A 27,303-nucleotide genomic window follows, 5' to 3' on the forward strand; every position below is an offset into this window, starting at 1 on the left:
GTGTTTCCATTATTAAGGCAAATAAATAAATGAGCAAACGTGCATCCAGAGGCAAACGGGGCCCATTTCATGTTCTGGAGGGAGGGATCAGTGGGAGCTGTTTGTTTGGTTCATACAGGCTGAAATATCCCAGCAGTTTTTGGATGGATTATCATGACTTTTAGTGCAGATATTAGTGGTCCACAGCTGATGAATCCCTCTGACTTTGATGATCCTCTGACTTTTCATCCAGCTCCATCACCTGGGCAGACTTTGGGTTGTGATCTTAAACCTACTGAACTAATTAATTCGCATTAGCCTCAGCATGCAACAAGGCATGCTGAGGCTAACGAAAGCTAAGAAAAGCTGTGAATTTGTCAACTGATCAGAGACAGAAGGAACTGAAAGTCCTAGAATCAGAAGCCACCATGCAGTCTGCTGATATCATTATAGAAATGTTTGAAGCACTTAACATCAGCTCTTAGCATAGTTATTGTGAGCATGCTTATGTTGGCATTTAGCTCAGAGCTTTAATGCTGTGAAAGCATGAAAGCTAGAGCTGCTAGCAGGAGTGTGAAGTTTTCGTTTCACTGTTTGATAGCATCTTTGGCAAATTGTGAAGTTGATAAGCAGCTTTTTTTTAATGTGAAAAACTGAAATAAATGGTCCAACTCTGCCTTCCAGAAATGACATTCCTAAACAAATCACGTCCCAGTGCCATTGTGTTGCTGAGATCGCATTCTGTTTCCACTGAGGAGTCATCTAGAATACAAGGTTCAGGTTAAGCAGGAAGAATATTAAGCATTTTCCCAATTTCCTAACTATTTAGATTTATGATTTGTTTGTCAATGTGTGGAAAAATCACCAAGAGATGCTGCTCTGAAGTGAGGTAAAATCTTCACAGGCAAGTCAGGCTTCTTGGTGAAAGAGAAGAGCAGCAGGACTAGTTTCAATTATGGTTTATGAAATATTTATTTTATATGTGTGCTTAAAGTTGCTTTTCAGTGGTTTTGGACTGTTATTTTTAGTTCTTTGTAGAGATTAAAGTCATAACTGAGCTGATCTTCCCAAACTGCTTTCCTGTGATTCAAACGTCCTTCATACCATAATTGCTTTTTCAGTGCAGTCCTTTAGGAGACAGGGTTGTTACTGTAAAGGCAGCAAGTAAAATCACCGATAGCAAAAGCCCCCTGGTCTGCGACTTTTTTCAATTTTCAATAAAAATGTAAGTTGAAGCAGCCCCATAAAAGAAATTGTTCAATTCTGTTGCTTCTGAAAGCCCATTAGAAGTATTCTAGGGTGGAGACAAACTCTTTTACTGTCAGATAAAGTCAGTAAAAATTCCAGCATTTTTAACACCTAAATGGTGAATTATAAGTCAGGGTAGAGCAGGTGCAAGTAACAGTTAAGCTGCTTTTCACTTGTGCAGTCAGGAAAGAGCATAGTATTTTGACTTCCAAGTCTTTATTTACAACAATTTGCACACAGAAGAAATGGAAGCATCATGTAGGGGAGAAAAGCAGTGTTTGCTATCATTTCCAGTGTGGAAAATGTACTGACTAAAAATACAGCTGAAAATATAGAAGAAATGACTTTGTCAAGGCTGATGTGATCATTGTTGGAATGATTTAACATTATTATAAGTCATGTCCCAGTAAAACTGTCTTTCAACAACATTTCTTTGTGAGAGTTTCCTGGTAGCTTAGTGAGGGTTCATACTGTACCTTACAGTCTGGAGGTCCTGGGTTTGAACTTAGCTAAATGTCCAGGCCACCGTGCTTGTTTTCATACAGTAGTATTACATTGCTTGATAGGAACAGGATGGATCACTGCACCCCTCCTGCGCCCATAAACACAGTGTTGATGGGGGGCAGCGAGGACACCAGGTCCTGGACCTCTGAAGACGCCGTCACACGCTGCTGAGACAACAGAGCGTCCTGTGAGGTGAACGGAGAGGGAAGTCCAAACATGCAGGGAGCCGATCCTGACGAGGGGAGGGGATGATCTGAGGACGAAGCAACACGTTACAAAAGGACTGTTCAGTGTTTAGACAAAACTCATTAAATATATACATACTAAAATAGCTTTTTGTGTTGTTAAAGTACGCCTATACATTTATTGACAGATAATTTTCCATGAACTGCAAATTCATACAACAGTAGTCATCTTCTCACCAACTCCTCCCTTGACTAAATTTTTTTATTCCAGTATTTTTGTTTTTAATTTAATTTAATATAAGCATAAAGTAACCAGATGAGCGCACTTCAAAACTTTGCCCACAGTACAAAAATGCTTAAAATCATACTCTAAAAGATGGAGTTTTTAAGCCATGAGTTTAACATTTTGCCATCTTGGTGTTCTGAACAAGAGGGGGATGGCTCTGCCTGAAAACACCAGGACACAATGCAAACTGTAGTCTTAAACTCACTGGATGGAGACCTCATGTAGGCCTGCCATTCTTCACACAGTTCACGTGGCTTCCGCTGCATACAACTGTTTTAAAAATCTCCTTCACTATGGTACAACAAAAACAACCTCTGGGCTAACAATGTACCACACTGTACAGTTCAGGTTTTGATAAAGCTTCTTTGCAGAAAGGCAGCAGTTGTTTGCTGGTGACTTGTGCATTTCTATGACAGTGGTTGCCTCCATGCATCCAAATGTTCCACCAATGCAATTTGCCCATCACTTTTTTAACTAGACACCATTGTTTAGCATTGCCTAAAATGATTGTGATTGGTATAAAAAATACAATGAGCAAGACCTGTTTGTCTTATAGCAGAATAATAATAAAGTGTAGTCAAACCTTTAGAGAACGGTATGGCTATACAAGACTATGCACAGCCCTGCGGTACTGACCTGTCAATCACAGCGTAGCTCTCCCATAAACAAATCTTGCTTTATCATCTCTTTTATTGTAAACGGAACTCCTATTTCCTAAATGGACATTGTGCTGTATTAAAGAAGACTCAAAACTAGAAATTGAGACCATAAACTAATTAAGAAAATGTTTACTGAGGTAACAGTTCAAGTGAGAAGTAGGGTCATTTTTCATTGACTTCTATACAATCTGACTTCTATTTTTTAGAGTCGCCCCCTGCGGGCTGTTAGAGAGAATGCAGATTTAAAGCACTACCTACCAACACCTCATGTGATGATCTGGTGAACTGTGTGGTAAATTAAACCTGCTCTACAACATTGTGGCTGGTTTTTGACCATACCCATGATTAGCAGCACACAATAACAACACAAACAAAAAAATGTTCAAGTTTTCTGTAAATATTCACCACTGGCTGCATCCCTCCCACTCTCCCTCCTGCTCCCATCACCCCTCTGTGTTTCAGTGCCGACCTGTAGCGGTTTCTGCCTCGCTGAAAAACGCTCCTGTTGTTTTTCTTCCAGGTTCGTCCAGGATGTTGAGCGGGTCGTGGACTTCAGAGTACGTTGAGCTGAAGGGACGCAGACTGCCGACGCTGCTGATGACGGACACGTGCTGATCGACCAGCGATGCCATGCGCTGACTGTCCAGGTAGCTGCTGTTGCCATAGTAACCTGCTGCAGGAGAAAGTTTGGAAATGAGTGTGTGCTATCTGAGAACTACATGCTCTTAATTTGGTGCCATTTGTTTGGGTCAACCCAACTGGGGATGAGGCTAAATAAATCTGAAAGGTTGCCAAATGATTGAAGAAATCTAATATACAAACCAGTCCAAAGTTTGGACGCACCTTCTCATTTAATGTCTTTTCTTTATTTTTTACTACTTTCTACATTGTAGATACATACTGAAGATATCAAAACTATGAAGCAGGATATATGGAATTGTGTAGTAAACAAACAATTGTGAAATAACTCTAAATATGTTTTATATTTCAGATTCCTCAAAGTAGGCAACCTTTGCTTTGATTACTGCTTTGCACACTCTTGGTCTTCTCTCGATGAGCTTCATGAGGTAGTCACCTGAAATGGTTTTTACTTCACAGGTGTGCCTTGTCAAGGTTAATTTGTGGAATTTCTTGCCTTCTTAATGGGGTTGGGACCATCAGTTGTGCTGTGCAGAAGTGAGGTTGGCCCACAGTTGAGAGCCCTATTTGACACCTGTTAGAATCCATATTATAACAAGAACCAATCAGCAAAGTAAAGAAAAGCAGTCCATCATTACTTTAAGAACTGAAAGTCAGTCAATCCGGAAAATTGCAAAAACTTTGAATGTATCCCCAAGTGCAGTCGCAAAAACCATCACGCAGTACGCTGAAACTGGCTCACACGAGGACCGCCACAGGAAAGGAAGACCAAGACTCACCTCTGCTGCTGAGGAGAAGTTCATCTGAGTCACCAGCCTCAGAAATCACAAGTTAACAGCAGCTCAGATTAGAGCCCTGATAAACGTCACAAAGTTCTAGTAGCAGACACATCTTTACATCAGCTGTTCAGAAGAGACTGACCAATCAGGACTTTATGGTCAAATAGCTGCTAAGAAACCACAAAGCAACAAGCAGAAGATAAATGTTTGGGCCAAGAAACACAAGGAATGGACATTAGACCAGTGGAAATCTGTGCTTTGGTCTGATGAGTCCAAATGAGAGATCTTTGTTCCACCAGCTGTGTCTTTGTGCGACACAGAAAAGGTGAATGGATGGTCTCTACATTCATGGTTCCCAACATGACCAAGAAGGACAGAGATGGAGTGCTGCTTCAGATGACCTGGCCTCCACAGTCACCTGACCTAAACCCAATCCAGATGGTTTGGGAGGAGATGAAGCACAGAGTGAAGGACGAACAAGTGCTCAGCATCTTTAGGAACTCCTTCAAGACTGTTGGAAAACCATTTCAGGTGACGACCTCATGAAGATCATGGAGAGAATGCCAAGAGTGTGCAAAGCAGTAATCAAAGCAAAGGGTGGCTATTTGGAAGAATCTAAACTATAAAACAGGTTTTGATTTATTTCATATTTTTTTGTTTACTGCACGTGTTCATTCATAGTTTTGATGCCTTCACTGAGAATCTACAGTGTAAATAGTCATGAAAATAAATATTTTTTCTGCTGCAGTCCAGACTTTTGACTGGTAGCGTACATTCATAAAATATTCAGACTTTTTCATTGTTTGCACAGTGTATTGTGTTTAAATTGACGAAATGTCAATGTTTGCACATCAATCTACACCATATAACTGACAAACATAAAGTGTATAAGCATGTTATTGGAAATTTCTCATTTACACATGAATGGGTAAATGCAAACATTTATCTTATACATTTTTTTTCTTGTGAAATACTGAATTAATTTTTTTGCCAACTGCAGGTCTTCAAAAACTCTTCAAATGTAAAAATAAAGTGTTGGCTAAGCTGCTCACAACTCATGTCTCATCATAGGGCTGCAATCCAAAAAGCATTTAGGCTTAGGTCTTTCCCAAGAAATCAGTTTAGAGTTATTATAGTTATACAGACGTGAACTATGGAGTCTACGTGTCGATTTTGTGTCAGATGTAGATGGCATCTGTATAAAGATGTTTGCATCATAGAAAAGTGTATGGTAATTGTCCACAACTTGATGTACTTAAAGATCATTATATAACAATCATCCTAGCTTCTTACAAGTACATTTTCAGCGGTCTGAAAGCCATCACATATAAGACATTTTCTGTATGTAAATGATTATACATTTATGTCCCTGAAGCAAAGAAACTCATGTAGTATCTTTTTAATAAAGTTATTTTTGGCTTTGTTGCCTCTATTAGAGTGCATAGTGGAGAAAGCAACAGGAAACGTGGGGAAAACAGTGGGTGAAGGACCTGCAGCAAATGGTCATGGGTTGGACTCAAACCCATGACTGCTGCATCGGGGACATGCTGGGCTCCTGTTTATGGGTCGCCTGCTCAACCTGTTAAGCTACAGGCTATCATCCATATTAATGCCATGGCCTGAGAATCCTTACCGTGTCCTGTGACAGAGTACGTCTGTCCCTGACAACCACCACCAGCCAGGTTCAGTCCAGCCCCCACAAAGCTGAAGCCCTCTGCTGAGTCCAGAATCTGGGCTGCTGTCTGAGGGTCCAGCCCCTGTTCAGACTGAACGGGTTCTGAACCTGAGGTGTAGCTGGATGTGGGCCGGACTGCAGAGCTGTAAGGTGTCAGGGAGCAGTTAGTGCTGCTGGATGAGTGATGGACTTGTGCAGAATGATGATTGTAGAACATGTCTTTAGTCATGTGCTGGTCATTGAAGGAGGGATACCGAGACAGGTGGCAGGCCAGAGATGAAGCCTGAGACTGAACTGAAGCCAGACACTGATTCTGAGTCTGGGGCCTGAAACACAGAATAAAGTTGATCCTCAGACAACATAAAGACAATACTAGATCCTTTACTTAACTACCAGATGGACGTGAAATATTCACTCCTTCCTCTGGCTGCCTCCTAGCAGAAGTTACATCCAACGCCTACTCTGAAGCTTGTTGGACTTAAATTTCCCCCATCATCAGCACTTCAGGCTGGGATTGTATGATCAGCTATTGGTTGGATGATGCAGCTTTTAGAAATCTCAATTTACGGTGGGCATCCCTATCCTCAGTATGTGGTTATGAAATTGAGCAAAGACTTAAAAAGCAGGATTTAGAATACAAGCAGCTGAAATAAGTTTTCTCCACATTGCAGCTGGATTTAATCTCTAAGTTCAGTGGGAAGACTGGACATCCAGGCAGAGCTCAGAATAGACACTGCTGCTCCTACACATTGTCAACAGTCAACTGAGGTGTTCAGGCACCTAGTAAGGATGCCCTGTAGGTGCCTCTCTGTCCACCAGACAGGATCTGAGGTCCCAGGAGACAAGGAAGCCTGAACATCTATTTTTTTCTGTCGCTAAAGCAACCCTTATTGTCAAATGTTTTGCAGAATGGACAGATGAATGGATGAACACAGACCAGCTTGTCTGTGTAACAGAATACAATAATCACAGTTTGACTGTTTCATGTTTCTAAAGAACACTATTTAAGAATAGTCCACATTAAAAAGTTTTCATGTAAAAAGACAAACTGCAAACATGATTTTGAGACAATGTGTTTCAAAAACACTCTTATTAAGTTGAGACGGTGAAAAAACAATACCTTAAAGGACAAACTAAATATTCTCCTGCAAATATATCTTAAAAATGCATTAACTTTAATTTTAGACACATATGGAGTAACAAATCAAATTAAAACTGCCACAGTAAAAAAAGAACACCTGAACAATCTTTTCTTGAAATAGGATAATTGGTCAACTTAGAACATTTAAAACCAAATTAAAAAACCATGCATTTTATTGCAGTGCAATACTTCACATGGGCCTCATTTACTGCTTATGTTAACTATCTCTGTGTTTAATGATAAACTAAAAATAATATTAATAGTACTGTACATAAAACCACATCAATTTGCCTTCAGTGTCAGATCAAGGTAAAGGTCCACCACAGTATACTGAAAAAATAATTATGTCTATGTATGTTTATCTGTTTGCTGTCAACTGTAACACTCATAAATATAATAAAAGACATCATGCATAACAACCAGTGGAACACACTACCAGCTGTGAATGAAGCTGACCTGAGAGCGGTCTGGTAGTTTGGGGTCGAGGAGCTGCTGGCTGGAGGAAAATAGCCAGCACTGGTCTGAGGTAAGCAGTGATACAGGGTCTCTGGGTATGAAGAGCAGGGGCTGGGCTGGGTCATTGCACTGAGAGAAGACAGGCAGGAGGAGGAGGAGCAGGTGGAGGACGAAGAGGAGGAGGTCAGGGGCCTCCCCGCCATGGGCCCCTGGTTGATGACGGAGCCTCGGTGTACCAGCGCTGCAGGAGAGATGGGGGGCGTCATGAGGGGACCGCTGACCTGAGAGAAATCAATCTGAGCACCTGAGTGAGGATGAAGACACAAGACAGTCAGTGGCTGAAATAAACATGTGGACAGGGTTTCCTTACAGAAGGAACAACTCTCAACGTGATAATGGAGTTCAGTTTTGGTGCCTAAAACTGACCAAACCTTGACTTTAACAATGATCCATCATACAGGGATGCCTACTTGTTTATTTAACAGTATTTCTATTAGTTTATATCCTTTCATCAGAAGGAACAGACAACTTATACAGTCTCTTGGTTGAAAGACTTCTCTCCTCCATCTCTCCCTGTTTGCAGGTCATCCTTGCCTCTGTGGGTTTGTTTCCTTTAAAAGGTATGAATGGTGTACTTGACTTTTGCCTCTTGTGAGTTGTGCAGTCTGTCTTCTTTCAAGGGTTGTGAGGTTCAGACATGGATGTATTAATCAGGCTGGATACAGTGCTGCCTCTCAGACTTGCTGCTGTTTCTTCCCTGTGTCAACTCATGGTATTGCAACAAAAAAAATCCTCCATCAGGCAAGAAGTGGTGCGACTGTTTAAATCAGCCTTTTCATCCTTCCTGTTTCCACTGTGGTGTAAAATCTGACAGCTTTGACTATAACTTCGACTTCATGAAACATCAACCGATAGTAGGTACTTAACTGCAGTATATGTGCACATAGGAGCTCGAAAAATGGACATTTATTCTGTTGGCCTAAAAGGCAAATTTGACATTTTTGTCAGTTATGCTGGAGAGGGGGAGCTGCACAGTAGATCAGTGGTTCACACTGAGGTTAACTGGTGATTCTAAATTGTCAATAGGTGTGAATGCGAGTGTGACTGTTTGTCGCCATATGTAGTCCTGTGATAGACTGGTGACCTGTCCAGGGTGTCCCCCGCCTTCACCCTAAATCAGCTGGGATAGACTCCAGCCCCCCGCTACCCTAATAAGGATTAAGCGGTGTATAGATAGATGATGGATGAATGGATGTTGGAGAGAAGAAGACTGCTACTTAAAGAGGACATGAAGAGGACAGTAAAAAGTTCTACCCTTCTCATTATCCAGTGTCACAGCAACAGTCTGAGCTAATTGGCCAGGACGTCCTGATCCTTTGACACTCCCTGAAACTCTTCCTAAGAGATCTCAAGTGTTTCAAAGCCAGAAAGGGCATTATTCCTTCCACTGTAATCGAGGTGTGTCCTGCAGCCTCCACCTGGAATATCTCCCTAAAGACACAAACAGTTGGCATCCTTAACAGTTGCTCAAAACAACTCAGCTGGACTCCTCTCAACATGAAGGAGAAGCAGTTCTACTCTGAGCTCATAATGTCTGAGCTCCTCACTCTGATCCCTACAGAGGAACCCCATTAGAGTCACCTGTATCCACTAATCTCTTTCAGTCAATCAGTAACCAGAGTCCATAACCATAAGTGACGAAAGGAACGTCTACTGATCACAAGACACTGCTGCACTGTGCTCATCACTGCAGACAGTCCACCTCACAGCTTCTCCCTCTTGTAAACCCTTGCACTCTTTTATATGGGGACAGCAAGTCTTTTCAACTGCAGGAACACTTTCTTTTCAAGCACCATGCAGTCGGACTTGATGTTGCTGCCACTTCACTCTCAGCTACAAAGTGAGTTGAAGGTCTCAGCCTGATGAAGACAGCAGGATCACATCATCTGGAATCAGCTGAGGGACACTCATTCACCAGACAAGCATAATTTCAGTCAAGTGAGAGGGAGTAGAGGATACAGGTCCACTTTACACATTTATGGGCTCAGGTACATATGCGGTAAGCTTCGAGACATCCTCCTGGAGCCATATTCTTCATCTGTATTTACAATCTATAGATAATGTCACCTTGACTGTACTGTTACTTAACTGTTTCTACTGTTCTTTACACGTGACACTTATTGCTTACGTCTGACAGTTTTCAAATTAAGACTGTAAAGATAGAGAGTGCTGAATGCTGTACAGATTGCAAACTCTTGAGGCCAATGTGTGAACTGTGAAATTGACGACATTTCCACAAAGCCTCAACCTCCACCAGCTTTAGGCTGAACTGGAACACAGACTGCCAACGAGACCCCATTATCCAACATACATGTCTGATGGTCATGGAACTTAGAACATATGGATGTCTGAGAGTTCAGAGAAAACAACATATCACACTTCCACAAAAAAGGCCGACTGTTGTTTATGTAGAGGCTTAGTTCTATAAACTTCAAGAAAAAAATGTTTTTCAGAGTGCACTGTTCAATCCAACATAGACCTTTAATTGCTTCTGACATCTGAAATTATTTATCTCTGATTGATGACAATAAAGCTATTCTATTCTGTTCTGTTTACCTGCTGAGGGTCTTGTGAAACAATCAGGGTTTTTCAAAGAGCCTGAAGATGAGTGAAGAAATCAGTAAAGACATAAAGCTGCTTTACAGAAGTTTGACCCGTCTTCATATCATGTGCAAATATGTATTAAGCATAATTACAAAGCTTCACTTCTGCTCTGTCTTGTCTTGTCACATTTTTACAGTGACAAGTCCACAAGTAATAAAAATGTGAGTAATGAACGCGGAGAAGGCCACAGAGCTGTCTGCAGGTTGTAACTATAATTACATCTGATATAAATCGACATTATTATTTTCTGCCAACACTTCATCGCACAGACAAGCAGCTATCATTGTTGGAAAGGTGACATCATGCAGTGTCTTCTGATATGTGCCACACTTCACTACAAAAACACTGCAAGAGCAATTCACTGGAGAAAAAGATCTGAATTTTCAAAATGCATCAGTATGGTTCTAACGGTTTAAGGCTCCAGACACTAAAGATTTTTAGAAGTATGAATGCTTTCATTTGAAATGTTTTTGTGTGTAGGATGTGAGACCACTTCTGAAACGTAGCTGCTTTTCTTTTACCTGAAACCGTGAATCCAGGAGCATCGGTCCCCTGGTAGAGGACAGTCTTGGCTTCCAGGACTTGCTGCTGATTGGTGGACAGAGACATGTAGACGTGTTCTCCCAGAGACTCGTTCTTCACTGATTGGTCAGTGGGAGCTGTGGCTTTGTTGCGATTGGCTAAGAAGCAGGAACTGGGCGAGGCCATAAACGCCGCTTTACTGGCATCTGAAACATGATGGCGACAAACACAGCATCTGGTAATGCCGTGAGTGTTTGAGTTTCTCCATAAAAGCAGTAGTGTTGGCGCTGATTTATTGTTATTATAGGACTCATTACATGAGTATATGAGGATGCAGTGTAAACTAAAGCCTAAATTAACATTGATCATGTGTTTCTGTTATGTAAGGTGGGCAATTTCCAGTGAATTAAATCACAATCAACCTGAAGTGTAGCCACTTTCTTGTGTTTTTGACTAGCATTTTATTTCTTTGATTAAATTTGTCGCTATTTATTAATGTACTGAAACATTGTAATAATGTTGAATTTTGGGGGGGATCGTCCATTTTCCCTGTCATTTTTTTCACAAAAACTGCAGTTACTTCCCTTTCCACTGTATTTTTAAATGGTATTATAATCTATTAAAGTCCCTGTGTGAAGTGCTTTCATTCCACTGTGCTACAAAAATAACTTTGCTTTTCCTTGACATTAAAAAATGGTGTTCATAGAAACTCAGCTTTACTTATAGTGTAACATCAATGATTGCTCCGGTTTTGATCTAAATGAAGAATTTTTATTGTCGGCAATGTTTAATTATATATTTCTCCCATTTTTAAAAAAATGTCATTAAAGTCTGAAATTCATCCTTCTGTGCTTTTGTAAATAACATTAGAATATGAAACAACTTAAAAAGGTTACTGTTTATAAATAGACTTATTTCTATTATCATCCTACAAAGTTTGCAATCATCTACTGTTAGATTTGGATGGGCTTTACTATTACCGATTTTTAAAATGCCTAGACAGACAGACCTGCAGAAACTAAACCCTGGATGTCTGACAGCAGCCGAGCTTCTCTAAGTGTGCTGTGATGCTGATACCTGCATTTTTCATGTACTTGTCCAGCAGGTTCTGCAGGTCCTGCTCCTTGTCGTTGTTGAACTGTGTTTCCAGAGCCAATAGGATGTACTCATCTAACAGCATCCTGATCAGATGGAAGGAGCCTGTCGATGCCAAAACATATAATAAATGAGAACAGCACAGTTCAGGAAGGCTTAATGTTAAAGTGTGCAGTCAGACTTTCACCGCATGTCAAACTGTAAAAACTCAGCGCTGTGATTCCAGCTGAGCAGTGATTTCTCTGTACCTGCCGTTTGACCCAGCAGCTCTTTGTTTGACCTGCAGGGTCGCAGGTTTGTATTTGCGCTTCAGTGGGACCTCAGAGACAGAGGGAGCCACCAAATGGTCAGTGTTTATTCACGCACATGTAATCTGCGCGCATGTGTTTGAACAGCAAGCACGCGACCCACAGATAAGACTTTGTGTAATCAAGGAGAGTCGGGCCATTACAATTTATGATACTATTGTAGCAATCTGCTCCGAGCTTGCCTGTATTCGCTGTGTGTGCGCGTGTGTATGTGTGTGTTGGTTTTCTAAAGAAAAAGAAAGGAACGCAAAATTAATTAGCTGGGCAGGAGTCACGAATATCACTAAACGATACAAAACATAATGCATGTTGACACTGTGTTCGCTGTGTAGCTTTTATAAATTATGATACAATATTGCCTTACTGTCGGTGATGCAGTGGGATAATCTGTGTTGTTAGAGCTACTGAGACCACAATTCCCATAAATCCCCTCTGCTGTATTTTGTCAACTCAAAATGTCTGACGTTGTTGTCAGTGATTGTAGCTTACAGCAGTAACAGTAAATAGTGACAACAAAGGTGGTAAAAAAGTTTTATATAGTGTATACTGTGGTATGTAAAGCTTTGGTAACCCAGAAACAAAAGAAGAAAAAGTCCAACGATGATACTTTAACAAATATCTAATTATGTTGTACATCAGACATAATATCTCTCTTTTAATTTTAGGAAATCGACCAAATATTTGCTGGGTTGGCTAAAATCCATCTATGGTTGACTGTTTTTTTTTTTAATTTTATTTTTTCCATGAAAATGTTGTCTTCCTGTCTTAAAATGGCTTAAATGTAACTCTACACTGTTTCCTCCTGTAGAAAGTTCCTGCCACTTTCTCCAAGCATTTGATAAATGCTGCAACTTAAGCACACCAGTTCACCTATGACACTGTAATACTGCTCAATGCTACACAATACCAAGTATTAGTAGGAATATTAGAGTAATTCAGCCATACATGTTCAACATGTTGACAGGATTGCTTCCTTCGGTTTGTGACATGTGAAAGCCTGGAAGTCTAAATAAGTGTTTTTGTGACTGTCACTGGTACACAACAGTTTCAAGGTGGAAATGCTGAGCCGTGGAGTTGACCGCTCATTTCAATTATGGTCCTCCGACACTTAAAAAACACCATATGCTAACAGATTAAAAAATTTGGTTTTCACTGTTGGGAGACTTTTTAAATTTTCTTACCAAAGCTGGAGGCGTTGTTGAGTGTGAGGTTGTGCATGACTCTGGCACCGAAGAAACTCCACCTGAGGAGGAAGTCCTGAGCTCGTTTCTTCACTGACCGACCGCTCTGCTTACCAGGCTGATCAGGACACAAAGGCGGGAAAGAAAAACATTTACACACGTGGACAAAATTGTTGGTACCCCTCAGTTAAAGAAGGAAAAACCCACAATTCTCACTGAAATCACTTGAAACTCACAAAAGTAACAATAAATAAAAATTTATTGAAAATTAAATAATCAAAATCAGCCATCACTTTTGAATTGTTGATTAACATAATTATTTAAAAAAACAAACTAAGGAAATAGGGCTGGACAAAAATGATGATACCCATAACTTAATATTTTGTTGCACAACCTTTTGAGGCAATCACTGCAATTAAACGATTTCTGTATTTGTCAATGAGCGTTCTGCAGCTGTCAACAGGTATTTTGGCCCACTCCTCATGAGCAAACAGCTCCAGTTGTCTCAGGTTTGATGGGTGTCTTCTCCAAATGGCATGTTTCAGCTCCTTCCACATATGTTCAATGGGATTCAGATCTGGGCTCATAGAAGGCCACTTTAGAATAGTCCAACGTTTTTCTCTCAGCCATTCTTGGGTGTTTTTGGCTGCGTGTTTTGGATGGTTGTCCTGTTGGAAGACCCATGACCTGCGACTGAGACCAAGCTTTCTGACACTAGGCAGCACATTTCTCTCCAGAATGCCTTGATAGTCTTCAGATTTCATCGTACCTTGCACACTTTCAAGACACCCTGTGCCAGATGCAGCAAAGCAGCCCCAAAACATTACTGAGCCTCCTCCATGTTTCACCATAGGGACAGTGTTCTTTTCTTCGTATGCTTGGTTTTTGAGTCTATGAACATAGAGTTGATGTGCCTTACCAAAAAGCTCCAGTTTGGTCTCATCTGTCCAAAGGACATTCTCCCAGAAGCTTTGTGGCTTGTCAACATGCATTTTTGCAAATTCCAGTCTGGCTTTTTTATGAGTTTTTTTCAGCAGTGGTGTCCTCCTTGGTCGTCTCCCATGAAGTCCACTTTGGCTCAAACAACGACGAATGGTGCGATCTGACACTGATGTACCTTGGCCTTGGAGTTCACCTTTAATTTCTTTGGAGGTTGCTCTGGGCTCTTTGGATACAATTCCAACGATCCGTCTCTTCAATTTGTCATCAATTTTCCTCTTGCGGCCACGTCCAGGGAGGTTGGCTACTGTCCCGTGGGTCTTGAACTTCTGAATAATATGAGCCACTGTTGTCACAGGAACTTCAAGCTGTTTAGAGATGGTCTTATAGCCTTTACCTTTAAGATGTTTGTCTATCATTTTTTTTTCAGATGTCCTGGGACAATTCTCTCCTTCGCTTTCTGTTGTCCATGTTCAGTGTGGTACACACCTTTTCACCAAACAGCAGGGTGACTACTTGTCTCCCTTTAAATAGGCAGACTGACTGATTATGAGTTTGGAAACACCTGTGATGTCAATTAAATGACACACCTGAGTTAATCATGTCACTCTGGTCAAATAGTTTTCAATCTTTTATAGAGGTACCATCATTTTTGTCCAGGCCTGTTTCATTAGTTTGTTTTTTTAAATAATTATGTTAATCAACAATTCAAAAGTGATGGCTGATTTTGATTATTTAATTTTCAATAAATTTTTATTTATTGTTACTTTTGTGAGTTTCAAGTGATTTCAGTGAGAATTGTGGGTTTTTCCTTCTTTAACTGAGGGGTACCAACAATTTTGTCCACGTGTGTAGCTGTTAAGCAAAATATTTGCAGGACTGTGTAGCTCGTCCACACGGATACAAGTAGGCACATTTAAACAGTGGTTACCTTGATGACTTTATGCTCCACCACAGAGTCCAACCACTCGATGAACGACTCCACTGTTGCATTTTTCCTCAACAGCTCCTTCAGCTCCTGAAAGACGGTGATGGAATCATCTGGAAAAAAAGAAGCATAACAGGAAGAAACAATTTGGTCAGTGTTTATTTATACTCGTCATTCTGATTTGTGTTGGGGCAACAGAAGCTAGTAATGTTTGGTGATCATGGTAACATTTAATTGATCAGTGTCGACAAGAGCCTAAAGCCGATCCTTTGTATGCATCCACTGTCATGAGTTTGCCGTAAATCTGAATAAATTACTTAATATGCACTGTAATGTCAACCAATAACTGAAAAATATACAATATAAATTCACCACATTTTTCGTTGGCCATGCACTGCTTCTGCTAGCAAAGATTTTAACACATTATATGAAGTGTGAATGTGACCATCACATATGCCATTTGGATAACAGAACAATATCCAAGTTGTTTTCATCTTATTTTATTATGTGTGTGCTAGCTGGATGTCATGAAGCCTCACAGAAGACTTTGTTATGGTGCCCCTTTACACAGAAGTGCCCAACTCCTGTGGTCACTACAGTATCAGACAGTAAGAAGTACGACACAGTCACCAGGTATTACAGCTGATCTACAATAATCAAAATTCATTGGATATCAGCAGGGAAAAAAAGGTAAAAGAAAAAAAATTTTGATCAGGACATCCTGTTGTGCATGTAAAGTTTGAACAAATGATGAAACTAGATGAACAGGATGCATGAATCAGATTTAAGAGCTAACAATGATAAGATTGGAAGGTGTCAACTGAGGCTATGAGTGCACTAAATAATCCTGTGAAAAGTGGCAACCCAGTGGTAGCCTATGGAGCCCATGTAAGGCATAAGACAGGAAGTTCATACTCTCTCTTCGTCTGCACTCGAGAGTTGAAACCAAGGTCATGCTGAGCTAAGGAGAAATAACGCCAACTTAGCAGAAATAAAAAAAAAAAAGGAGGTGATCTAACTTTTGATAAGATTACTTCATATACATCCTGATTGGGTCTTAAGATGACGGGTTGTGGCTTTCAGAATGGAAAAGGAGTGTTCAGAAGAAGTGTGTTTGAGTATAAAAGACGATGTAACGCTTTGTGTTGTCAGTTAGAATCTCAAGATTTTGCTCATGCTTGTTCGTACAGCTTCTATATTGAATTAACATTATTCATATCAGACTCTGAAGACTGCTTAAAGACTCTCTCTTGAGAGCTTTTTGAGAACTCCAACTTTTGAGAATTGATTCTTGTCTATGTGTTTGACAAGGCTGTCTGATCATTACTAGCCTTTAGCTGGCAGACTGAGCCACAGCAATCCCTAACTGTAAAATACATGGTGAATGCAGCCTTCTAGATTCCCGTCAGTGACATCATCACTGGCCTTTTATAAATCAAACCTTAGTTATGATTAGTGAAGACACGAGCTTGGCGGTCTGTAGTAGTCTTACACTCAGAGTAGATATCCGGGTCCTGGTCTCCAGTAGCTGTTACACTGAGCAGAGGCTGCGAGCTGATGCTGCTAAGATCCACATTGTCGATATCCAGCACCATGCTGGTCACCACAGACTGATCAAACAGTGCTGGACGTGCTATCTGGAACAATGAAAGACGGAAAAATGGACTCAGAAATTGTTCTCATTTGGAGTTGTTAGGGTATAGTGTAATCTATAGTGTTCAGCTGTACCTGTGCCAGGTGTAAGAAGGAGGTCTGTCTCTTCAGAGCAGAAACAAAGCGACGCGCTATGGGGAGCTTCTTGGCTGCAAGGCATTCTGGGAGGTTCTCCAGAGAGGAGGCCAGCCAGTGCTCCCAGTGTTTGGCAAAGTTGCGGATATCTGCCAACAGACTGATAACCAACATCATTCTGTGTGAATATTAATGAGCTGCATCTTTTCTAAATGTTGCTGTACTGCAGGACTGGACTGTGTAAAAGTAAAATTCAAATGAGGGCCAGAACTACAATAATGAAACTTCAGGATTCAACCTGTTTTTAGGAAAATGTCAGTTGTGGATTAAGAAAAAAAAATCACAATAACTGGACAATAACATAACAAGCGAACATGAAGTGAAGCTGAAGTTACAAACCTTTCAGGCATTTCCTGCATGGTGGCAGGAATCAGAACATCTGTTAAAACCTGAGAAAATAATGGACATCTTATTACAACAGAGCAACACACTGGCAATTCCGTTGTTCACTGATAAATCAGAGAGGAGAAAAAGATCTAGTCCCATTCAAGAAGTTAAGTTTGATACTTTTTGGCAGCAGTAATCTGTCTTTCTTATTCGGTTACAAATCTGTTTATAAAGAGTTACAGAAGATACCCCTCTCTCTTGTTCAAGTACACTTGTGACTATAAACTATACATAACCAGATAGACATAGCCTTGTATGACAAATGAAACTAATCTGAAAGTGACTTAGACCTGAACTGTCTAACAGTCAGCAGGAAGAGACTCTTGACTGCAAAAAGAAGTTAAATTGCATAGAAGTCAATGAGATAATAATCCTCATTCTCACATGATTTGTTTCCTCAGTAAACATTTTCCTAATAAGGTGATGGTTTCAGTCACTAGTTTGCCATCTTCCTCATTATAACATACTGTTAATTTATTACATTACATTCCAATTTAGAGAAAAATAGACAACAAAGAATGGTGACAATAGTTACGTCCAGTTTCTAATGACCAAGATGGCAACAACTAATTTCGAAACTCGACACTTCAAACTGACAGTCTACAAACCAATAGCTGACACCACATTAGCTACATATATCTTGTAAATGTGTTGCATGTTTGTGACCAGCGTTTTTTGGATGCTCTCTGGTTGAGAAACTTCTTAGAGAGTGGATGACTACCCAGACTTATAAAGTAGTTATAAAGTGAGCTCAAAATGGCAGCCGGATGATAAACCTGAACTTGTTGCTTTAAAAGCCATTTTATGAAACAAGTTGTAAAAAATGACATGATAAAAATGAAAAAAATGTGAGTTGTGAGTCCTTAGTGCTCCATTAAACCTCCTAACAACCTTATAGAGAATGGAGTCGCAGACACAGAAGATGTCGACTATAACGGGGTTTTCAAGCAGCGGCAGCAAATGGTCGGGCATCCCCTGCCAGAAGTGGAGCAGAAAATTCTGGATCTGAAACAAAATATTTTCAGAGCAGTATCAGCCTCAGAAAACATGTCAACTTCTAGGTATTAAATACCTAAAAAACTATTCCGTCTGATTATCACCTCCTCAAAGTTGACATTAATGGCATTATCCAGGATGCACTGGCAGTGTGTTTTGTACATCATGATCAGGGTGTCAACCTGAAAAAGAAAAACAAAGATCTGACATAAAATTAGTTTGCAAACAATAATGACAAACCACGCTGTGTCTCCACCAACTACTCTAAAAGGAACATTTTCAGTAATATTTACAGGTACTATGTGCAATATTATGGGGCAGTAATGTTTAGTGTTTGATAAAAGAAATTGCAGAAACTCTGAAATTGCGCCAACCTTTTCTCTGGAGATATTTCCCTGCAGAAGAAGATGCTGGGCGTTGGGGAAGTCTGGGAGCAACGTTCCAGTTTTGGAGCTCAAGGAGTATTTCCTGGTAAAACCGCCCTGCAAAACATGTGAATCCCATTTTATTTTGTTAATCTTGATACCACTCTGGAAAACATTTAAACTTGCTCAATTAAAAGAAACTTATGCTACCATTCAAAAGTTTGGGGTCATTTAGAAATGTCCTTGTTTTTGAAATAAAAGCTTTTTTTTCAATGAAGATAACAATAAATTAACCAGAAATATAGTCTAGACATTGTTAATGTAGCAAATGACTCTTCGAGCTGGAAACGGCAGATTTTTAATGGAATATCTTCAAAGGGGAACAGAGGTCGATTTCCATCAACCATCACTCCTGTGTTCTAATGCTACATTGAAAACATGAAGTTGCCTGAGCGACCCTAAACTTTTGAACAGAACTGTAAGTCCCACTAAATTAATTTATTAAGTAATGTAATCTCATGTGTTTTTACAATGGAAAATCTGTTCTACTCACTTAACTGGGCTTGAGAAAACAAGTTTAATAAATTTAAGACATTAAGTGAATGAACCTGTAGTTATTTCTACTGAGATACCTTATAGACAGATTTGCTGTTTTTTCACAATTTTTTGAAGAAGGTAAAGCCTCTGAATTCAATATTAGCCACCACAGTGGTTTGCATTGTGTTTAATGTTGTGAAAAAGTGATCATGACTTTATTATACATACATATATATTGCATTGTTTTTATGAAATTAGAATTGTACATTACCTCATTCTTGAGCTTGCTCCCTGAAAATCTGCAATCAAAGTAAAACAGATTGCTTTAGAATTACATGGCTCTATGTTAACATTAAAAATAATCTACTTAGCTGTTTTAGATGTGAAAAACACTACATATTGAGAGTGAAATATGTCACCATCGGCATGATAAAAGCATAAATTTACTGCTTTCAGACAGTGGCACATTATTTTTGCTTCCTGTGGTCCAGGGTGAACAGCACAAGCCATGACTAATCAGATAGCGTCTTTTAAAAAACAGTCATATTAAAGATTTAAAATTCAAGACAAAGAATAACAAGTCATTTTTAAAACGAGGTAATGAGCGTCAAACTGTAAATGTTACCGTGTCAAACCTTTTCCAGAATACACAGAGTGATAGTAAGCACTGCTCTCTTTGATGCCGATCCCATAGTAATGATATCTGTGAAACATCAAGATAATAGCATCACATAATCAGCACCATGTGCAAAAAAATACTTTTGTGTTGCATTGATTTGCGCTTGTGTAAACTGACATTTTGGGGCTCTAAACATCACAATGTTTGATTAAAAAGGTCGTAAGTTAGGTTTCAGTTTACTTGGAGTGTCCTCTGGTGCCCAGTCTTCTTGTTGTTAGGAGAGGAAACTTCTGTCGGATCGTCTGACGAGAGCAGGAAGTACAACAATTACTATTAGCAGTTAATTATTAATGAATTAATAATTATTAAGATTCTGCTGTACCATCATAATGCACTGTATTTAATGTTAATAACTGCAGGCACTCTGCTGGTGTGTACGGGGATTAGAAAGTCAACATATAGACTTTTTAGACATTTTAACAGAGAGATACCCAAAAAACAAAATGTTTAGTTCAATACAATTACTGAGAGCACTGAATTTTTAAACTGGGCATTAGAAGAAACAAAAATGTTCAGGTTTATTGGTGATTTGTGTCATATAAATCTAATGCAACAAAACAGCACAACTGTATATCAACATATCCGTGTCACATTTTACATTACATTCAGGAAAAGAAACGCACCTTTCCAAATGTAGCAGCACAGGCTGGCTCTAGTTTCTCTTTCCTGCAGAAATCCAGGTAGTGGGCATAGAGGATACATCGAGGCAGGCACACTCCTTCACACACTATGTAATTCTCCTCCAGCCTGTTGAGACACAAAATCACTCATGCAATTATAAGAACAATGCATGAGATGTCAGCTGAGTACAGGAAACATAAATACTCACAAAATTGTAGCTTCATGGCAAATATAAAATTGATGGACAGCACAAGACAAAGCTTTGTATTTTGTAGGAAAAAAATACCATAAAATGCATAAAAGCATAGAAGAAATCAGACTTGCATGCATCTATCAGACAAAAACACAACTTCATGAGTAATGTATAAGATGACAAAAGTCATAAAAAGGAGGGTTTTTTTTAAGACAAGCAGCAAAGGAAGAAGGAAGGGTACTAATATCACTCTGGGGATTTAGCTAGGATGAAATTAATTTTAACCACACATAAGCAAGCAACTAACACTTGATTTTTTTCCACTATGATCCAGTCTCATCTCTAATTTGTCAGTTTTTGACAATTTTTTGGAAAAAAATCCAAAAAACAGTAACAAAGTTCCATTGCGATAACCCAGAATCAAAGTGAAACCTTCACAAAGCTGCTTTTATCCAACCACCAGACCAATCCACAAAACTCTAAAACATAAGAAAATATATATTTAAAGGATGCACAGAAAATCTCACATTTGAGAAAACGGAACCAAAAAATGTCTTGCATTACTGCAACTCGCAGCTACAACTGTTACTAAAATGATAAAGGCGTCCCCCAGGGATCAACATTAGGGTCACCACAATTTACTCATAAATGACATTTATGTCCCAACTCATTGTGATGCCAATTTATATGCTGATGATACCATTTTGTAGGTTCAAGACTTTTTCTATATTACAGGCTGCATTTATTGACCTGTAAACCTTCGTGTTTACTTTGGATTTCAACTCCAAAAGGGACTGCATTTTACGTGTGCATGCCATTAAAGCTGAGGAAGGCCGTTTTTCTTTTAGCGTATTGCGAGTCAAGTAGTCTGACTGGAAATCAGACGTCTCAGCCTCCTCTTGCCTGTTTTCAGGTTTAACAAAATCTAGCACATAGGAGTTTAAAGCCCAATAAAGGGAATTTCACATCAAATGAGAGAGTATAAATAGAAAAACAGTTCACAGTGAGAGCAGAATGTGGAGGCAAAATTGGTTAGATGGAGGACCCTCACTTGGGGAGTCTGGGTTTGCCTTTTCTGTCGACTGCAGTATTAATGTTTTCAATCAAATCCATGCTTTAGATGATGATCTGATTGATGCAGTCTACAAACATGTTGCAGCTTGATAAGATGGCAGGTGATTCTATAAAACTCATGTTGAACATCTCTCTCGAAATCTAAACATTGAAACTGGAGTCTTATGCAAAAACAATGATTGGTTCTCCTTGAAAACACAACAATACCATCAAGCAATCCATCATCCTGACTGCACTCCATTATCTAAATAGCCTGCATGGTCATGTTTCAGCCACTACCCTTACCACTTTTACAAGAACTTGTACAAGTAAATTAATGCTGGTTACATTCAAACCTGTCACAACAAGTTGGCTTATTAACGAATCAGGAGCAAGTAAATCTTTTAGTATTTCACAGTATATCAGAGCTTTATATCTGTTGTCTGTGGTGACTATCCCAATCTGATGCACCGGTACTGAATCATTTTACAACAACCGCAGCAATGGATGGAGAAGGCTACACTGATGAGGAGTATGGCAGAGTTTATGAAGGAAAAACCTAGCAAACTTCCGAGAACAGTTCCTGATACTCAAAACAAAAAAGGAAGTCTGTATTCAGAGGAAAGATTACAGTCTACAAGACGCATACATCAAAAGCATGACAGTGTTTGTGGAATTACACTCACTGAAAGAAAAGGGAGACTAAAGCTAGTTTGTTGTATTTTTATGGTATGCAGCACATTCAACAAGTATGCACCCCTATAGATGACAGAAAGGGTAAGAAACTTTTGCTATGTACCACACATTGAATTGTAAGGAACTATGGCTGCTGTGGTAACAGACTTTACACCGAATGAATCATGAGCTTTGTGCTTTCAAATGTATGTATACTTTGATTCAGTCTGGGCTCATACCATTCAAAATAGAACGGCAGAATTTTCACACCACCTCAAAGAGACTTTCAGACTTCCCAAAATCTTTTTGGACATTTTTATAGGTTGTCTGTGTATGATGGTAATATGGTAAGAATATTTTTCCTTGTTGCGATTTTGCGTTTATTTTCAAGTCTCGCTCTGTCACAAAAGAGATTTGGATCTCAGCAAGACTTCTGAATACATAAAGCTTGACCAAAGACTCTATGTAAAACATGGCCGTAGCCTCTGGTTCTGAAGAACGTAGACAAACATCCTTCAGCCAGCAGGGGGCAACTCCTCTGGCAGTAAAAAGAAATCTGAAGAAGTCTATGATCAAATTACCCCATTTCTCACTTGATTTGTTTCCTCAGGTAATGTTTTCCCTATTGAGTTTATGGTCTCACTCACCAGTTTCAAAAGTTTTTAAATACAGCATGATGTTCATTTTGCAAATTATCTTCTAATCTATTTGGAAATAAATAATAAAGTAGGGTACTGTTTTGTCCTGTGTGGTGTCCACAGGTTTGCTGGTCAGATCTGCCGCACACCAACAGGGCGATGACCAAATCAAGTCTTCACAATGACAGCCCACAAATCAATCAGCAGTGTCATCGTTGCTAGGTCCTTCTTTTATATACGGTCTGTGAGCTCAACATGAGGAAAAACACATATAGTGACATAAAAAACATGAATATTTCTGTCTAAAATGTAGCTGAATAGAAGTGTAAAGTACCATAAAATGAAAATGCTCAAATAAAGTACCTCAAATTTGTAAGTTAGTATTACACTATGGGGTTAAAAGTAGTAGCAACTAGCAAAGCTACATTAAAAAAAATATATTTTACAATTATGATTAGAGGAAAAGTTGGAATTTAGCACAGCCACACAGCCCAGTAGTTGTTCTATCAATCAACAGCGTCTTGGATGGAAGGGATGATAAGTAGCTGTGATGCAAACAGCACAAGTATTGCCTGGAGATACTGGATGTCCTTCAACCTTCAATATTAGTAGAGTCCTTTCACTGATGCAGGCTCTCTTACCACTGCAGAGTGAGCTGGGTCTGCTTCTTCTTGTCCTTGATGATCTGACTGATGGTCTTCCTGGAGACAGAGATGCTCTGTTTGAGGCTCAGGTCAGAGTTCAAGTCCACCAGATCATGATCTTCCTCAGATGACGGCGTCTCGTTACTGTCTTCTGCTTCTGAAACAGACAAATATGGGGCAGACTTCATGGGAGATGCACTTTCTTTGCAGAGCATCAATTGTTTGCAGAAATAAATCATTCAAGAAAAAGATTACTGACATCAACTCCCTTCTATAGTTTTGTTTTTTTCCACCATAGTTTACACCTATATGGGTCTTTCCATGTCACCCTCTTAGACATATGGAAAGGTGGTAGGGCGCAAACAATGCCTTCACATAAAAACATAGTAATAGTCTTTACTTTGCATGCCAGAATTTGTAAGATCCTGTGAATAGAATAACCGGAAATATATAGAGCCATTCTTGTTTTAAAGTTGTGCGATTTAAAACATGCTGCATTATCTTTTTTAAACCAACCCAGTCTGCTTCTTTTCTCCATATCCTCTCTTTTTCTACTTTGAATTCACTCCTGCCTGTATATCTGACATCCTGCTCCTGCATCAGATGTTATATTAATAGTCACTAATAGAATATTTTGCCTGCAATTCTCTGATTTATTGTTAATGTTTCATCTTAACCCTTCAGTGACTTCTCACTTGCCTCAAGGCTTTTCTTGTAAAATCCACCAATCTAAAGACAGGCCGAGAAGAAATTCACTTTCTTTTTCTAACCTTGAGAAGGTGATTCGTGATTTCATTCATCACTTAGATTGTTCGCAGGTGTGTGCACACAGTGAACACTAAAGTATATGAGCAATGTTAAAAGGAATCAAATAATAGACCATTATTTCCTGAAGTGTCGTGCAACGGCTATTCAAAGACGTGGTCTGTAACTCCATTTTGACGTGTTATTGTGCTCAGCTGGAATGTTTTAATAGCTTTTTCGTCACAAAGAGTTTGTTTTTCTTTCTCCTTTTTATATAAACTTGAAAAGAGGACACTCCGCAACAAGAAAGAAGACGAGCATGAACAGTTTTAATGTCATGCCAGAATTGTTAAAGCTAAGAAAACAATTATTGCAACTAATTAAACAATAACAAACAGCCTAAATTAAATTAACTCATCTAAAAACAGCCCAAAAATACACTTGTGACTATGAATAGAATAGAATCACTTTATTCATTCCCAAAGGGAAATTCAGCTGTTTTAGTTGACACAGAACAAACGTGAACTTTGTTTCTTGTTATTACAATTTTCAGCTAAATATCTTGACAGATACACAAAAAGGAAGACTGAAGCACACCACATTAGACCCATTTAATGTCCCATGTTTGCTGTATTAACCCTCGTGTTGTGCTGCGGGTCAAATCTACCCGTTTTACAGTTTGAAAATGTGGAAATGTTAAACTTCCAATCTCCACATTTTTGGGAATTTTTTGAACATTTTTTGGTGGGGAAAAAAAGAAATGTTAATATATATAGCAACATTCTGTGTTTAGAAATACAATGAGATGCTTCAGGACCTCACAGACCATCAGTACATCTACCAAATAGTGTCGAATCATCAGCTTAGGTACTAAAACTACACTACACTCTGTGGTGTAATTTCTAAAGTTAAGCATCAGAATGTTTGTGCCAACAGTTGGAACAAGGTGAAATGAAATTTTAATTTTAATGCAGCTAGTGTTAGACAGTCACATGAAGCCATTAGTCTTTGCAATCAAACACAGTGTCTATAAGAAACTTAATTTACTGTTTTGGAAAATTTAAAATTTAAAAAAAAGTAATGGAATATCGTCTGATATCCCTCTTTGACAATCAGCCCTTTGCGACAACAGTATTCATCCTTAACCCTCCTGTTGGCCTCATTTTCGAACACCAAAAAATACAATTTCCTTGTCTGAAGAAAATCCAAAAATTCAGTAAAAAAAATCCCCAAATTTCTGAAAATTTGCAAAACTTTCAGGAAGAAAATTCCAATAATTCCTTTAAAGGTTTCACTTAAAAGTTTTATTGAAAAAAATTCCCCAAATTTTGCAAGAAAATTCTTGTAAATATTTTCAAAAAATGAAAAAAATCCTAAAAATATCTAAAGTAATTACATATATAGCAGTAAAGCAAGTAAAACTTCTAATATTTTCTTTAAGAACATTCACAAAAAAAATCAACCAAAATCCAGCGAAATTCATTGGACTTTGGTCGATATTTTCTTTTGTGAATGTTCTTAAGAAACCTTTTTAACATTTCTTTTTGTTCCCACCAAAAAGTGTTCAAAAAATTCACAAAAATGTTGAAAATGTGGAGATCAGAAGTTCCACATTTTCAAACTGTAAAACGGGTAAATTTGACCTGCAGCACAACACGAGGGTAATACAGCAAACATGGGACATTAAATGGGTCTAATGTGGTGTGCTTCTGTCTTCCTTTTTGTGTATCTGTCAAGATATTTAGCTGAAAATGTAATAACAAGAAACAAAGTTCACATTTGTTCTGTGAAAACTAAAACAGCTGAGATTAAAGTTTAAATGAACATCTGCAGAGGTTTCATCTACATTTACAACCATCTATCTGAATGTAAAGCTGCATCCCTCAGTTATGAGTCTCTCTTGACATTTACAAATCACATCTTCCTTGTTGACTGTGTCCTCGTCATCAGCTGTGAGGCCCAAATAAGTTGGTGAAGTAAATGTAACCTTGCAGTGAGTGCTGTGAAGTCCGTTGTTGTAGCTCCACCATGTGGCTGATTTGTGTCATTTTTTCCCCCTGAGTTGATCTTCAGTCCAGCCACAGAATTACATTCATATTTAAAGACTGAGAGATTTTACCAGGTCAACATGAGAAAATACACAAGAGACAATATTAGAGGGGTCTTAATGATACAACAAAGAAAGTCTGAACTCCCAGCATTAATAATACTAACATCTTAGGTGCTCCATTACCTGATTTAATCCCAGAGTCGTCCTCCTGATGAAAATGTGTCTGTCCATTAAAGTCTGTGTGTGTTTCCTCTGGTGAACTGCACACAGTCTTAGTGAAAGAGTGGATGAGAAATACACCGTCTCTGGCTGAACTGTTGCTGCTGCGCTTCATCGGCATAGTGACAGAAAAGATGTCAAACGTTGAAGTCAACCAAAGATTAAAAGGAGACAAAGTCACAAAAAGATCGGATCCTTAAAGAACCTGAAGCAGCTTGAATGAATCCTTAAACATTGGTTGGTAATCCCTCCTTCACACAAGTCCAGGAAAAGATCAAAACAAACATCATGTCCGGCATTTTGGACAGTTTTTATAAGCCGAGAAAAGTGTAAAAACCTCTGAGGTTTTTCTCTGTGCTGACTGAACAACCTCAGACTAATAAAGCTGTGCTGTGGGAAGGCAGAGCTAATGAAGCCGTGGATGCATTCATCATATTTACAGAAGACTGGGGCTAATCCAGTTTATTAATGATTAACAGAAAAACCCTCATCCATCTGTCCATCCATCCATCCTGCCTCCCACAGT

The 27,303-nt window shown here is 39.1% G+C and overlaps 1 protein-coding gene across 1 annotated transcript; it reads right to left on the reverse strand.

Annotated features, from left to right (window-relative positions):
* Window positions 1–1,468: 1,468 nt before the first annotated feature.
* On the reverse strand, window positions 1,469–26,905 carry rfx6 (regulatory factor X, 6). The gene is made up of 20 exons (XM_051937007.1): window positions 26,742–26,905; window positions 23,762–23,921; window positions 20,564–20,687; window positions 20,121–20,182; window positions 19,887–19,964; window positions 19,533–19,560; window positions 18,734–18,841; window positions 18,464–18,541; window positions 18,255–18,368; window positions 17,316–17,365; window positions 16,917–17,076; window positions 16,681–16,825; window positions 15,192–15,301; window positions 13,322–13,439; window positions 11,815–11,937; window positions 10,737–10,943; window positions 7,552–7,855; window positions 5,913–6,280; window positions 3,331–3,534; window positions 1,469–1,984 (listed from the first exon to the last, which is right to left on the reverse strand). The coding sequence occupies exons 1-20, from the start codon at window positions 26,896–26,898 to the stop codon at window positions 1,806–1,808; spliced, it is 2,877 nt and encodes a 958-aa protein (XP_051792967.1). The 5' UTR covers window positions 26,899–26,905; the 3' UTR covers window positions 1,469–1,805.
* Window positions 26,906–27,303: the final 398 nt, after the last annotated feature.

This window comes from Acanthochromis polyacanthus, chromosome 16, assembly GCF_021347895.1.
Source record: "Acanthochromis polyacanthus isolate Apoly-LR-REF ecotype Palm Island chromosome 16, KAUST_Apoly_ChrSc, whole genome shotgun sequence".
NCBI lineage: Eukaryota > Metazoa > Chordata > Actinopteri > Pomacentridae > Acanthochromis > Acanthochromis polyacanthus.